The sequence below is a fragment of the Panthera onca genome, chromosome C1, assembly GCF_046562875.1.
Source record: "Panthera onca isolate mPanOnc1 chromosome C1, mPanOnc1 haplotype 2, whole genome shotgun sequence".
Classification (NCBI taxonomy): Eukaryota; Metazoa; Chordata; class Mammalia; order Carnivora; family Felidae; genus Panthera; species Panthera onca.
The window spans coordinates 149150656-149165838 of NC_138346.1; the positions used below are offsets into that span (position 1 = coordinate 149150656).

The 15183-nt window shown below is 35.1% G+C and overlaps 1 protein-coding gene across 3 annotated transcripts in view; it reads left to right on the plus strand.

The window, feature by feature from the left end:
- The window catches only part of COL24A1 (collagen type XXIV alpha 1 chain), a 409345-nt gene that overhangs the window by 177803 nt on the left and 216359 nt on the right, over positions 1 to 15183 (plus strand). For all 3 annotated transcript variants that reach the window (XM_078451730.2, XM_078451731.2, XM_078451732.2), the window contains 4 exons: positions 845 to 898; positions 2330 to 2374; positions 6666 to 6719; positions 10622 to 10666. In XM_078451730.2, the coding sequence (XP_078307856.1) occupies positions 845 to 898; positions 2330 to 2374; positions 6666 to 6719; positions 10622 to 10666 (198 nt within the window). The remainder of the gene's footprint in view (positions 1 to 844; positions 899 to 2329; positions 2375 to 6665; positions 6720 to 10621; positions 10667 to 15183) is intronic.

Sequence of the window (15183 nt, forward strand, 5' to 3'; positions counted from 1 at the left end):
TAAGTGACTTTGCTGAATTTTTATTCAGAGCATTTGATTTTTAATAGCATGCATTTTGAGTAACAACAGATTTCTTTTAATCGTGAAATTGCTAATCACATTCAGATTGTTACTTTCTTCTGCAAATTCCTCTTTTTGCCAGCTTGTATTAAGAAGGGAAATAAACTGAAGAACATTTAGTGCAAATAATGTGTTCTAGATTCTGCTAGTCTCTTAACGAATATTAAAACAGCATATATCTCTTCCATCTGTTTTTAGACATTGTGGATACTGTATTATGCATTTGTTGTACTATTATCAAATTAACAATTGGACCCATTGCTTTTTTTTCAATGTTTATTTTTTACTTTATTTTTGAGAGTGAGAGAGAGAGAGAGCAAGAGCAGGAGAGGGGCAGAGAGAGGGAGACACAGAATCTAAAGCAGGCTCCAGACTCTGAGCTGTCAGCACAGAGCCTATCGCGGGGGCTCAAACCCGTGAACTGCGAGATCATGACCTGAGCTGAAGTCAGAAGCTCAACTGACTGGGCCACCCAGGCGCCCCAGGATCCATTGCTTTAAATTTAGAAGTACTTTTTCTGAGTGTCTGGTTGTGTCTGGTTGAAGAGAAACATACTGAGCAGATTATTTGAATGATAACATATTTTTAAAGAATAAGTTTACTACATTTCCCAATTTTTTAGATACTCTATACTTTTTGGTCACTTACCCCCTGACCCAATTTGATAACTTCATAATGGGAAAAGAATGGTACCAAATTGTATTGCCCATATCCAGATTAATGCTGATTGGAAAATATTAATTGAGCTGAAGTTTTTCTTGCTTGTGCTTATTTTCTTTTATAGGGACTCCTTGGAAATAGGGGACCTCCAGGACCTCCTGGTCTCAAAGGACCTCAGGTATGGAAAAAATAAATACCTCAGTCAGCAATTGTTTTAGTTCAAGTATTCCCTTTTTATTTTTCCTTGGACTTTATTTTTTGCTTAAAGAAAACATTGCTTTAGTGTGGACAATTTTTGCCGTACAGGATTTTTTAAGTTACCATTTTACACTGGCAGTTATGAAATGGGATTTGGAATCATTTTCAGTGTTGTGAATTCATTAAGTAATTTATGCCAGTGATCTCCATGGAATGTCTGAGGAATCTGAGCTAGAATCTCCCTCATATGTACTTGGATGTATATTTACTATTTGTGTCTATTTTATATTTGTGACCCAAGAAATTTTATTTTAATTGAATTGTGAATTGAGAAAAATGTTCGTTGATCAAATAAACAAAGTAGAATATATGAAGCTAGATAGGTCTGTGTATGCTACTCAGATATGGTAATATCAACTTTTTATTTAAAGGTGAAAAGTCAGTATATTTAGAAAATGTCAATAAATATAATAAACATTTATTGCTTTTTAATTCTCTTTAAGAATAATGTATAAAAATTATTTTGTGATTATCTATACATTTTTTGATCCTAGAAGAATACACAAGATTTTATATTTTATGACATTATAACTGGTTTGATCCCAAGGACATTGGACTTATAAGTTAGTCTAAAGAAAGCTGTAGACATTAAGCTCCATTTGGGTAGGATCTGATATACCTTTATATCTCTATGCCTTAAAACAGAACTAAGAATCAAAACTATATTTATTAAATGAATGAAGGATTATAATGTACCAAGAGCAAACATTCTTTGCCAATAATATTTTAATATACCAATGGATATTAATTTCCATCTATTCAGAACTTAATTGAGTGGGAGAGATACTGAGCCCAAGAAGGTAAAGGTTATCCTTAATTTATGATCTCAGTGATTGTTAATCTTCGCTGTGATTTTTATTTGCATTTTCTTCATGACCAGGGATGATGAGCATCTTTTCATATGTCTCCAGGCCATCTGTATGTCTTCTTTGGAAAAATGTCTCTTCAGGTCCTCTGCCCATTTTTTAATTGGATTTTTTTGGCTTTTGGTATGGAGTCGTATAAGTTCCTTTTATGTTTTGGATATTAGCCCCTTGTCAGATATCCTGATTTTGTGATGGATACCCTAATCACTTTTACTCTTATTTGTTCTCAATTTTCTATATATTACTTTTATCATCTACCAATTTAAAAACAGTCAAATAGTACAGGTATCCCTTAGAGTAGATGTGGTGTTGTAACTGAAAAAATTAAAACGTTATGGGATGATACAGTTCTAAAATACAAACAAGCCACAGCTTTATTTTCGTCACATCTCAGAGTGAGTTTCAGGTTTCAGAATAAATAGAATAAGTGTTTACATTTTTAAGTACTTATTTCAGGCCATGAAATGTTCTGATTTTTATCTAAGGGAGAAGAAGGACCAGTTGGACTCTTTGGAGAACTGGGACCAAGAGTAAGTATCATATAAATACTCTTCAAAAAGTGCTTCTCTTTTTTTTTTTTTTTAAATTTTTTTTTCAACGTTTTTTTATTTATTTTTGGGACAGAGAGAGACAGAGCATGAATGGGGGAGGGGCAGAGAGAGAGGGAGACACAGAATCGGAAACAGGCTCCAGGCTCCGAGCCATCGGCCCAGAGCCTGACGCGGGGCTCGAACTCACGGACCGCGAGATCGTGACCTGGCTGAAGTCGGAGGCTTAACCGACTGCGCCACCCAGGCGCCCCAAAAAGTGCTTCTCTTAAAACAACTGTTATGTGAATGTCTTTTAATAGCACCAAATTTTAAGTTGTAACAAAGGAAAAAAACATACTATAAGCATACAATCCCTCCAAATAATATAAGCCTATACCTGGAATTTTCCAGGGATATTTTAAATGATATTGTGCGTACTGCATATTTACTTGTTCTGACAGTGGTTTTATGGTCTTAGTAATTTGAGCTAATTATTTATAAATTTTCTCAAAATGTAATAGAAAGCTAAATGCCTTAGCCATTTTAATGATGTTCTGGAAATTTCTGTTGTCTAAGTGTGCCAGTAAAATTATGGAAAGCTAAATAAGATGCATTTTCTGTCAACTTTTTCTTCAGTTAATATTGTGTAGTAATATACGAATGGCCTGTTTTCAAGTTCTGAAAATAAGTTATTTAAGAATTTGGGCATTCGTGACCAAAACTTACATTATCATGAGATACTTAAGGTGTGTCTATCACATTTATTTTAAGAGGAATCATTAGACTCACATGAACTACATCTATTTCTTATGAGAAACATCATAATATACAGGTTCTTAAAACATTTTTACATTTAAGGAGACAGTAATTTTTTTCTTTTGCACCTTTTAAAATGTACTCGTTTAAAATTTACTTCTCTAGAACTCAGGAGAGCCATGATTGCATCTTATCTACTGAGTCTTAATATTTATTACTATTGTCGCTTCCATTGGTTTCAGATCAATTTAAGCCTAGTATTGCTCTAAGTATGTTATATGAATCATCTCTAATCTGGAAAACAACCCTGCAAGACATTGTCCACATTTTTTTAAAATATTAAAATAAGTCTTTAATTTACTATTACATGCTCAAGAGAAAGCTGATATGACAAAATTTAAATAGGACCCAAAGTGATGACTCCAGCCCTGATGCTCTGAATTTCTTGAATTCAAAGAGATTATAAATGGGCTGATACATATTCCAGTGAGATTCCTTCTGTAATGTAGAGATGATGTATAACTACTTCTTAATTACTATAATGTCTGAGTATTACATTACTAAAGATGAAAGAAATATTCTTGCTAAGGCTTTTTCCAAAACAATGTGAATGAAGTGTATTACTCAAAATTCTTTCTGTAAATATCATAGACTAATCTAATAATTTAGACTCTTAATTACATTTCTTCTCCTATATCTGCAAATTGATTACAGAGCAATTGACACTTAAGAGTAATAAGATGTTTTTTATTCTTTACTTTGTGCTTGGTAGGAAAGCACTAGACAATTTCAAGCAAGGTAGAGGTAAAAATTAGAACAACTTTTTGCATAGAAGTCCTAAATATAATTTTTAAGTTACTAAAGTTTTTGTATGTAGTCAAAATACAATGAAAGCTGGAGAATTGTTTGTTTTGTTTTAAGAAAGAACAATAGGGAAGTATTTGTTAATGGATAGGAATAACAAAATGCAAATCTATAATCCCTGGCAAGTATTATAAATTAGTATTATATTTAACAATCTCCCCACACACTTTTCCATCAAATTTTGTATAATCAGATATCAGTTGTTAAGTACTAGAAACCACATACTGTAGATTGATCTACCCAATATCTAGGACTTGACATCCTCTCCTGCAGTGATCTTATTCTCTGCTCTCTTTAGGTACTAACTGCTGTGGTCATAACCTTTACCTTGTCATTACCAATAATACCAGCTTCTCCTTATTTTCAGTTTCAAACTTCTCACTCTCCAACCATAATCTCCTTTCTTTCTAGTACATTTTCTCTTATAACTAGTCCCTCAGTCCCAATAAGAATTTTAACCCATCGATCCTGTTGCCTTTCCATTATTCCTACTTCCCTTATAACCTCACATCCTTCCTCATCATGCTTAAAACACTGCATTATCCCTTTGATTGCATTCTGAATTCTATTTCCATACTCTTTTTCTAGTTTCTAGTATTGCTTCTACCCACCTCTCTGTATCTATGCCATTGACTCTGCCTTCTCTCCTGTTATTGTGAATGAACAGCCATTTTTCTAGCTAAGGTCAAACTTCTACTTGTTTGCTACATATCTTATTCTCTTGCCTACTTATTCCCACTTTCTCCTGCATCATAACTTTGTTCTCTCTAATGGATCAGTTCCATCAGAAAATAAAGATGTTATTATTTCTTCCAGCTTAAAAACAAAACACAAAACTTATATTGATCCCAGGTTTTCTTTCAGGTGTTACCTTTTTCACCTTCCCTCTTCAGTAAAAATACTCAATTTTATTGTCGGGGCCCTGGGGTGGCTCGATCGGTTAAGCGTCTAACTCTTGGTTTTGGCTCAGGTCATTGTCTCATGGTTCATGGTTTTGAGCCCCACATTGGGCTCTGCACTGACAGCACGGAACCTGCTTGAGATTTTCTGTCTTTCCCTTTCTCTCTACCCTTCCCCTGCACTCTCAGTCTCTCTCTCTTTCTCTCTCTTTCAAAATAAATAAACTTAAAAAAAATTATTGTTTATACATGCTCTTTCCATTTTTTCTCCTCACGCTGTCTGCTGAAACCATTCTGGTCCCCACTACTCCAAAACAAATCATCTCATTAAGGTCATCAGTGACTTCTATATTGTGGAATTCAATGGTCATTTTTTAGTCGTCATGTTACTCAATAATCTTCAGAATTGGACAAGATCACACTCTCCTCCTGGAAGCACTTTCTTCACTTGCATGGTCTTCCTCCTAACTCTCTGGTAGGAAATTTGCATATTTTCCTCATTTCTTCAAATTCTAAAATTTTGGAGTGGTTTGATTTGTGGACTTATTCTCTTTTCTATTTACACTGGACCAGATAAGCTGGTCAAGTCTTATGGCTTTAAATCCCATCAAAATGCTGGTGAGTTCCAAAATCATACGTTTAAATCAGAATTTTTCTACCCTCTGAACCTCTGGGCATGTAAAACTATCAGACGATCTCTGCACTTAGGTATCTGACAAGACTATCAAATAGCAGTGTCCAATACTGAGCTCGCAATTTACCCTCCAAACCTTTCTTCTTACAGTCTTCTCCATTTCATTTAGTCCCTTACTCAGATTAACATCTTGAATTTATTCTTGACTCTTCTCCTTCTCCCAATTTTACACACGGTCTGTGAGCAAATCCCGTAATCCCTGCCTTCAAACTATATACACAGTTTTACCACTTCTCACAACCTTCTCTCTTACTACCTATGCCACTGTCATCTTTTGCTCAGGTTATTTCAGCCCTCTTTGGACTGCCTACTTCTGCTCTTGCATCCAAGTGATCTTGTTAAAGCATAGATAATGACACTTCTTTCCTCAAAGCTTTTCTAAGGCTTCATGCTTCATTCAGAGTAAAAGGCAAAGCCCTTACTATAACCTACCAGGCCCTACATGACCTGGCTTCCCATTCGCCATTCCTTTCTTTGACCTCATCTTCTACTGATCTTTTCCTCTTACTCTGTTCCAGCTTCATTGACTTTTCATGGTTTCATAGTTTCTTCAACACACCAGTCACATTCTTGCCTCAGGGCCTTTGCACATGCTCTTTTCCTCTGCTTGGAATACACTTTCTTCAGATAGCCAAATAACTTGTCCCTTTAAGTCTTTACTCAATTACCACCTTCTCAGAGAACTCCTATTAAAAATTTGAACAAAACCCCCACAGCAGTTGATATCTCCCTCCCTTGCTTTACTTTGTGTCCTTCACTTTTATCACTACCTAAGATACTATATGTTTTACTTATTTTTTTTAATATTATATCATCCTTATTAGAATGTAAGCTCTATGTAGGAGAGGTATGCTTCATGCACTCTTCCAGCCCCCACCCCTAGAACTGTGCTGGGCATATCGTAAACTGTTAAACACTGTAGCCATACCCATGGCTAATGCGTATGATAAAATACACTTATCAAATAATTTTGAAGTATTTCATCTCATAGAATGGTCTGAATTACATAAATGTTTGGAAACTTCTAAAAATGAAAATAATTAAATGTTAACTCCTTTTTTTTTCTGTTCTCTTCTAGGGAAAACCAGGTCAAAAGGGGTATGCAGGTGAACCAGGACCAGAAGGCTTAAAGGTAAAGTGGCTGACTTATTACCAGTTGTAAAGTATAGTTTTCAAAAATTTTAAATGATGACTTTAATAAAAATATAATATGAACACCTGTCAAAGATTCTATTCAACTTATTAATGAGGAAACCAGTAACATGTTAAAACTGGCTCAAATAGCATTTGAGAAGCCATATAGCTTTATATCAATATCTATATATCTATCTATAAATATTTATGACTGTGACTGTGTTTATATATGTATCTTTATTTGAATAGATACGCAATTGAAAAAAGAGATGTTAAAGTTTGTGGGTAGATACAGGAGAATAAACCACAATTTGGGGGCCCCAACTGTTCATTTCACTGGACAGAAATCTACAAGTTAATATAACTTCACTAAACATATATGTGTGTGTGTGTGTGTGTGTGTGTGTGTGTGTGTGTTCTGTTTATTTATTTTTGACAGAGAGAGAGAGAGAAAGCAGGGAAGAGGCAGAAGAGAGGGAGGCAGAGAATCTCAAGCAGGCTCCACACTGTCAGCACAGAGCTTGACTGAAGGGCTCAAACCCATGAACCATGAGGTCATGACCTGAGCCAAAATCAAGAGTCAGACCCTTAACCAACTGAGCCACCAGGAACCCTTACCTATATATTATATAGATGTATAATTTACATATATATATATATATATGTATATATATATATATATACATATATATATATATGTATATATATAATTTACATATACATAATATATAATTATGGGCATAGTCTGGGTCCTTTAAGCAATTATATAATTATGGGCATAGTCTGGGTCCTTTAAGCAATTACAGTGATTCTAAGTACATTGCCTAGATAGTCACTGGGGTGGCCTTCACCACTTACTGTCACTGAAAGGATGGGTCACCTACTTTTTTGCCTTGTTTCCAAGTTTTGAATGACTTGAACACCAACAAATATAAAGCCATGCAGCAGGTTATATGTATAATACTAAGAACTAAAAGAAACTAGCTCATAAGAACTGGTGATTTATACAATTGTTTTCATGTTTATTTATTTATTTATTTTTGAGAGAGAGAGAGAGAGAGAGAGAGAGCGAGCGAGAGAGAGAGAGCATGTATGATCAGGGGAGGGGGAGAGAGAGAATCCCAAGTAGGCTCCATGCTCAGCATGGAGCTCGACACTGGGCTCAGTCCCACGACCGTGAGATCACTACCTGAGCTGATATCAAGAGTCGGACGCATAACTGACTGAGCAACCCAGGCACCCCAATTTATACAAATTTAAAACTTAAGGAAAAATTTGGGGCACCTGGGTGGCTCATTTGGTTAAGCATCCAACTTCAGCTCAGGTCATTATCTCGCGGTTCGTGAGTTAAAGCCTCGCATCGGGCTCTGTGCTGACAGCTGGGAGCCTGGAGCCTGCTTCAGATTCTGTGTCTCCCTCGCTCTGCCCCTCCCCTCTCGTTCTCTCTCTCTCTCTCTCTCTCTCTCTCTCTCTCTCTCTTAAAAATAAACATTAAAAAAATTAAAACTTAAGGAAAAATTAAAAAACTTTACAGCACTATAGCTAAATTTCTTAGTTAGAATTCATCATTTATATGAAACTAGTTATTTTCGTGATACTAGAATCTAAGGAAAAGCCAAACAATATTTTTTTAGGTTACTTAATAAAGAAATATGAGCTAAAATATTTTCTAATGTATCAGCTTCTCTGCCTGTGGCTGAAATTATCCTGGGGAGGATATGTGTACCTGACTTTCCAGTTATACAAAAAATGGAAGCATGATATTTATCAACAGAAAGCTTATTTCTCCTTGACTAAGATTAATCTCTGTACTGTCCAATAGCTCTAAAAATTCCACCTGTGAGCTACCATCTAGTTAAACTGGCAAGAAACTGAATCTTAATCATGTTGACATCCTGCCTCCTTCCTAGAATCATGCCAGCATCTGCAGGGCCAGGAGATAAAGGAGTTCTTTAATGTCCTGCTCCTTGTATTTGTCCCTGAAATTTTAGACTTGGTGCATAATATAGCTATTGACCAGAACCTGGCATTCCCTTGAGGGATGCTGACACTCCTGGAGGGAGCACTTGGGAGTTGGTTAAGGGTCATACCACCTTTTACAGAACCCTAGGATCTCTGTTCTCTCCCTAGGCCTGGGGAAATATTCCTCTCTTGTTGCCCTCAAAGACAACTCACCTCCTAACTTCAGGCTCTCTGAAAACTAAAGCAGGTATGCAGGTAATCTGCAACCGACTTCTGCTTTCTACCTGTTAACACAAACCTCCCCTAAGACTAAAGACCATAAACTGTCCATCTCCCTTAGAATTTGAGAGGGGTATTGGATAAGGAGGGGGAAATACAAGGAAATCAATAATCTATATATTATCCTGCCACAAATGTTTTATAAAAGCCATCTAGTGAATTGTCAGTCAAAACTAGGGTTTACAAACTACTACAGTGCTCCAGTGTTTACTGTTTAATGTATGCATATAGAAATGAAATGAAAATTTGCATAGTCTTTAAAAAATTATTTCAAATTGGTTACTCATGTGAATACTAGGTTTTAGTGCTTAAAATCAGCACTATCAAATAGAGTATATAAGATGAATCACACATGTGAGCCACAATATAAAAGTAAAACGAGACAAGTGAGATTAATTTTAGTAATATATTTTAGTTAACCCAAGATATGAAAATATTATCATTTCAACATGGGATCAATATTAAAATTATTAACGAGATATATTATTTTTTGGAACAAAGTGCTTAATATCTAGGGTGTATTTTATATTTACATTACTTTTCAGGTCCCACCAGCCAATTTCAATGCTTAGTAGCTCTCTGTATGTCATTAGTGGCTACATATTGTTTATTGCAGTTTAACATTTTACTATTCCACACTGAATTGTAATTACCAATTTTTAAACAGAAATTGATGGTTTAATTTCCTATTTCTATAAATAAGATTACATTCCTGTCAGATTATATGTGGCACCCTGAATTTAATCTTCTACCTTTCATACCAAAAATGGACCTTTCTTATCACTGGTGAAGTATCACCTGTTCTTCAGGGCCCAACTCAAACACAGTTTTATGATCTATTATCTGAAATCATTGCTATTTGAATTATCACAAGATAACATGGTGCGTATACTATATTTTACTTAACGTTGCCAGCAGGGTATGGGAAGCACACCATAGTTAGAAACACTAATATTTCTGTGGTGAAACATAAGGATGTTCACATTAATTAAAATAAACAAGACTATGAGTAGCCTCACTCAGATCAAATCGAGCTTTGCTACAAAATAAATTCAGGTTAGGTCAAGTTTGCGACCAAACGATTGGTGAAAAGCTTAGACTTTTCAGAGTGTTAGAGACTATAGACTCTAATTAAGGTTATGAATGAATATACACTCCTTCCCCAGTGAAGCTAGTGCCAGCTTTCTCAGCCCACAGTGTGCAAGCCCCTATGAACTCTCTTACCACTTAATTGTTGCCTGTATTCTGCCTCGCATTGTGAGATCCTTTCCCCTGAAACAAATAGCACTTTCCTGTGGGCAAAGGCTTTATTTTTATTCTTCTTAATATCTTCCACAGCCCTTATCACTCTGCGCCTTACAGGGTACACCTCAACAAATATTTCATTTTAAAACTTATTTGCATGTTTTAAAAGTTATTAAAAGTCATAAATGGAAGCATGTAATTTAAGAAAATAGGTAAATACCATTTGAACAGAAGGAGTGGAAAGATGACATTCCCCAGGTATACCATCACAGAGTTTTGATGAACTAAGTTTTACCTTTTTTTTTTTTTTTTACCTTTTGACTAATTACATTAAAAATGAAAATGGAAGCAATGTCATGAGTGATCTTGTTTGAAAAATAATTATTTTTACAACTTTACATTATTTATCAACAGGGAGAAGTAGGAGATCAAGGAAACGTTGGAAAGATTGGTGAAACAGTAAGCTTATTTTATGCTCTTTTATTTTTTTTTTCGTCATCTGTAAGCATGTTTACGAGTCACATTAACCACCACCTATGGTTATAAAATTCAGAATATAAAATTCATAGTTCCTACAAATTTAAACTCACTTGTGTTATGACAGACAAACTCTACAAGAGAAATGAGGGGAAATGCAGTTACTGTTATTTTTGTCCAATATACTTATAATCTCAGAAGCATTCTTATTTCTAATTGATCTTTAATTTTAGTTCTGATCATTTCAATCTAAATTTGACCTTAACATTTTTCATTATTAAAAAGCTACAACTTCTCAAACCATAAAATAGTTAATAAAGTTACTAAATTTAAAAATATTTTTCTTGAGATTTGAAAGATTAAGAGGTAATATACTGGAAAGCGTATTATAATCTCTTTCCTCAAAAAAAGTTTGACTTGTTTAAATTTACATTTAAATTTGCAGGAGTAGGAGGCTTTGTGTTATATTTGAATCAGTTATGTTAGCAGTAATTTTATTAACTGCACTAGGAAAAGCCAGCTAAAACATTTTCTAACAAGTGAACCTGTGTAACATATATAAAATGGTAAATTGATACAAGCAAGTGAGTTTATTTACAAAGTGTGCTGGGTTATCAAAAAACAAGTGGTACCATTTAATAGGTTAAATGAGCAAATTCTATTCTCTCTAACCTATCTTACGACTGAGATAAAAATGAAATTTTCTTAAAAGTTATTTTGCAATCTTAAGTAACTAAACAATTATATTTTCTGGTCTTGTAGTAAAACAGCAATACGTTTCTGATATTCTTATCTTTTGTTATTCTTCTTTTTAAATGTATTTATTTTGAGAGAGAGAGAAGGAGGAAGGGGGAGGGAGGGAGGGAGAGAGAGAGAGAGAGAGAGAGAGAGAGAGATTGAGAGAGAATGAGAGAGAACGTGCAGGGGAGGGGCAGAGAGGGGAGACAGAGAATCCCAGGCAGGCTCCTGGCTGTCAGTACAGAACCTTACATGCGGCTCTAAGTTGTGAATGGTGAGATCGTGACCTGAGCTGAAACCAAGACTCAGACGACCAACTGAGCCACCCAGGCACCCTCCTTGTTATTTTTAGTCATTATTCTTAATAAAAATAAGAAAGCTCCATTTAATCTTAAAAGATCATTGCCATACCAATTAATCCTGAATCACTAGAAGGAGAATTTCTTGTTTTTGTTTTTACTGAGAAGGAAAATTTCAATGGAGTATTTATTTATATCAATTAGATCATTCAAGACTTCTCAAATATAATTGTAACTCATATTTTTCTAAGGTCACTCAAAGAAATTAAATTCTGCCACTTCAGAGTGATAAATCGCTTAAGAAATATATGCAAACTAGAATTAATAGCCAAAGTTAAAATACCAATGAAGAGCATCTTTTCTTAATATAATATCTTATATTAAACTTCTAAGTGTAATTTACCTGGTAATGTTGGACTAGTTCCACATAGCATAAGAACCCGTTGCTAGTGTTACCCAAAGAGGAAATGGAGTGCTTTGGCAGAGAGTGGATTTCTGTTATTGGAGAGAAATTAACATTTATTGATCATTTTCTATATCCCAGGCATAATATTAGGTGATTTTTAATACTGTGGTATTTCATTCAGTTCTCAAACAATTTGACAAGACACATTTTGTTATTCTGGTTTTTGAAATGAGGAAACTGAAGCACAGTAAGAAACCTGTTCAGAGTTACATAGCTAATAAATTGCTGAGCTGAGATTAAAACCTAGAGCTCCAAACTCAAAATCTACATCTCAAAATCCAAAGTGTATTGAGGTAGAGTTGACAAAGTTATAAGATATTTAAAGTGTACTTGATGATTTGATATGCATATACTTTGTGGAAGGATCCCCCCACCATCAAGTCATTTACCATAGCTAGGGATGTTTCGTGTTGGTTTAACAGCCACTTGGTCTACAAGTTGTCTAAAGGTTTTAAGTGTCAAATATATTGTCAAACAAAAGGGCCTTTTCATATTTGAGGCTCCATCTTTCTCATTCAAGATAGGAGATGAAGACTTAAAAAAGAAGTTTAGTGGCTCTATTGAGTTAAAAATATGTAATGCCTAAAGAATATTTTATTTTTGCCTCTTGGTAATCCCCAGCTTTTATTTTATCTTCTTAATTTCAAAATATTAGAAATATAGTTCATCTAATCCAGAGTTCTGTTAAAACAGAACTCACAAGAGTTATGGGAAGATATGGTCGCACTTCCTGACAAAAGTCTTGTAATTTTGAGACATCTGAGGTTAGTGGTAATTGAATAGCTAGTTTTTACTTTTCCCAATCTTTCTGTAAGTCTTTTAATTGTCTTTAATTGGACATCCTCCAGTTTTGTTTCTTTCTTGATCTATACCATCAGAACGCAGTTTATGATAGCATGCCAACAGCAGCAGCCCCATCAATATCTCAGGTCTGTGTTCTTCTTACATTCATATAGTGTAGGCAAATAATGAATTGCTGTGAATGTGCCCTAAATATATCTGGAATTCCAAAAGATACCCTTTCGTCCTCTTCACTCTAGCATTCTATTTTTTATGAATAAATCTGAAATTATCCCACCTTAATTGCCAGTCTTCTCTGCCTTTAACTTTCTAGACTGAAAATATTTAAAGAGGTATAAAAGAGAAAGAGAAAAGAATCCAGTTTTTCAGTATGGGTCAAGAGACCAGAATTAGGATCAGTGAATAGACATTATAAGGGAACAGCTTTTTTTGTAGACAAAAATATTTTAATAGAATTTCTAACACTTAGACTCTCCCATGGAGTGATTCAGCACCTCCTTCTTAGAATGTTTGGATGACTTTCTTCAATCATGTATTCAGCAGCTTTTTATATTTATATTCATTCACATTTATTGGACCTCTGATCCTTGCCTTCATGAAACTTAAAGTCTGTTGGAGGTTTGACGATATTAAATAAATAACAACTATATAAAGAAATACATAATGACAAACTGTGATACATTCTATAGAGGAAAAGTTTAAGAGACTATGACACAGGTGCCAAATTTAGACCAGAAAATGACAGAAGACTGTTTTGAGGAAATGACATATGACTTGTGACCGTAAAGCATGGTATGATCTAGCTAGGGAAGGGTAGAGAGAAAGAACTTTACTGGAATATGCAATATAGCATACTTTTCACCTTTGGACTTACCTTGCTTTAGAGAAATACCTTAATTTCTCTGAATATTGTTTTCTCAACAGTAAAAGGATGAAAAAACCACCTCATGGAGTTTCTTGTGAGGATTAAATATGATAATGCACTTAAAGCACTTCTCACAGAGCCAATCACATACTAAAAATTTGATAAATGTTAGCTGTAATGGTAGTGGTGGTGGTTATTGTTATATGGGACGGTCCTATGTGGGAAAGCATTTAGCTTTATAGGAACTGAAAGGAAGCCAATGTGGACAGACCTTGGTGAGCCAAGGAAAAAGCAAAGTTAAGGGCTATTAGTAAAGGAGGCAGGAGCCAAATCATTCAGGACCATGTTTATTACTTTGGACTTGATCCTGAAGTAGATGGAAAATCATTGAAGTATTCTAAGTAAGCCAATGACATGATTTAATTTGCGTTTTACAATCACTCTGGTTGCAATGGATTGGGAAGTTGGAACATGGTTATGAGGAGCAGAGAAGAGGATAACCAGTTACAATGCTATTGTAGCAGCCGAAATGAGAAAGAAAGATGACTTGGGCCGGCATGATGGCAGTGGGTATCAGAGAAGTGAATGCACTTGAGATATATTTGATGTGATCATTTGGACATAGGCTGCAAAAAAAAGGGAAGGATTCTAGTCAGTCCCCAGCATATCATAGGCCTCTGATAACTAAACTATTTATGATTCATCAGGAATATTCTGGAAGCATAAGGAATTGGTATATTTGATGTCTAAGAATAGTTCCAATTCTAAGAATCTAGGACTCTTTTTTCTAAGAACTTAAATGCTTCTAGTCTTCCTCTTACCTGCCAATTTGGCTTCTTTTCTCTGGCTCTCCTCCAGTTTCATTATGTCTTTCTGTCACTGGAGCATACAGAACAGGGCTAAGTATTTTAGAGGCACCAGCTCCACAGCCTTCTTCATGAAGGGGATAATAACTTCTATTTCCTTTATCGCTGAGCTACTCAAAACCATGTAGGCTTTTTCCTGTAGGAGGAAATTGACATGTCAGTGGAAAATGGTTAGCACTAACTCCCAGGATTCTCTTCTGGTTCATTATTTTGAATATAAAAAAAAAAATTTTAACATTTATTCATCTTTGAGAGACAGAGAGAGACAGAGCATGAGCGGGGAAGGGGCAGAGAGAGGGAGACACAGAATCCGAAGCAGGCATCAGGCTCTGAACTGTCAGCACAGGGCACGACGTGGGGCTGAAACTCACAAACTGCGAGGTCATGATCTGAGCCGAAGTCAGATGCTCTACCAACTGAGCCACCCAGGTGCCTCTGTTATTTTGAATATAAAATTTGGATTT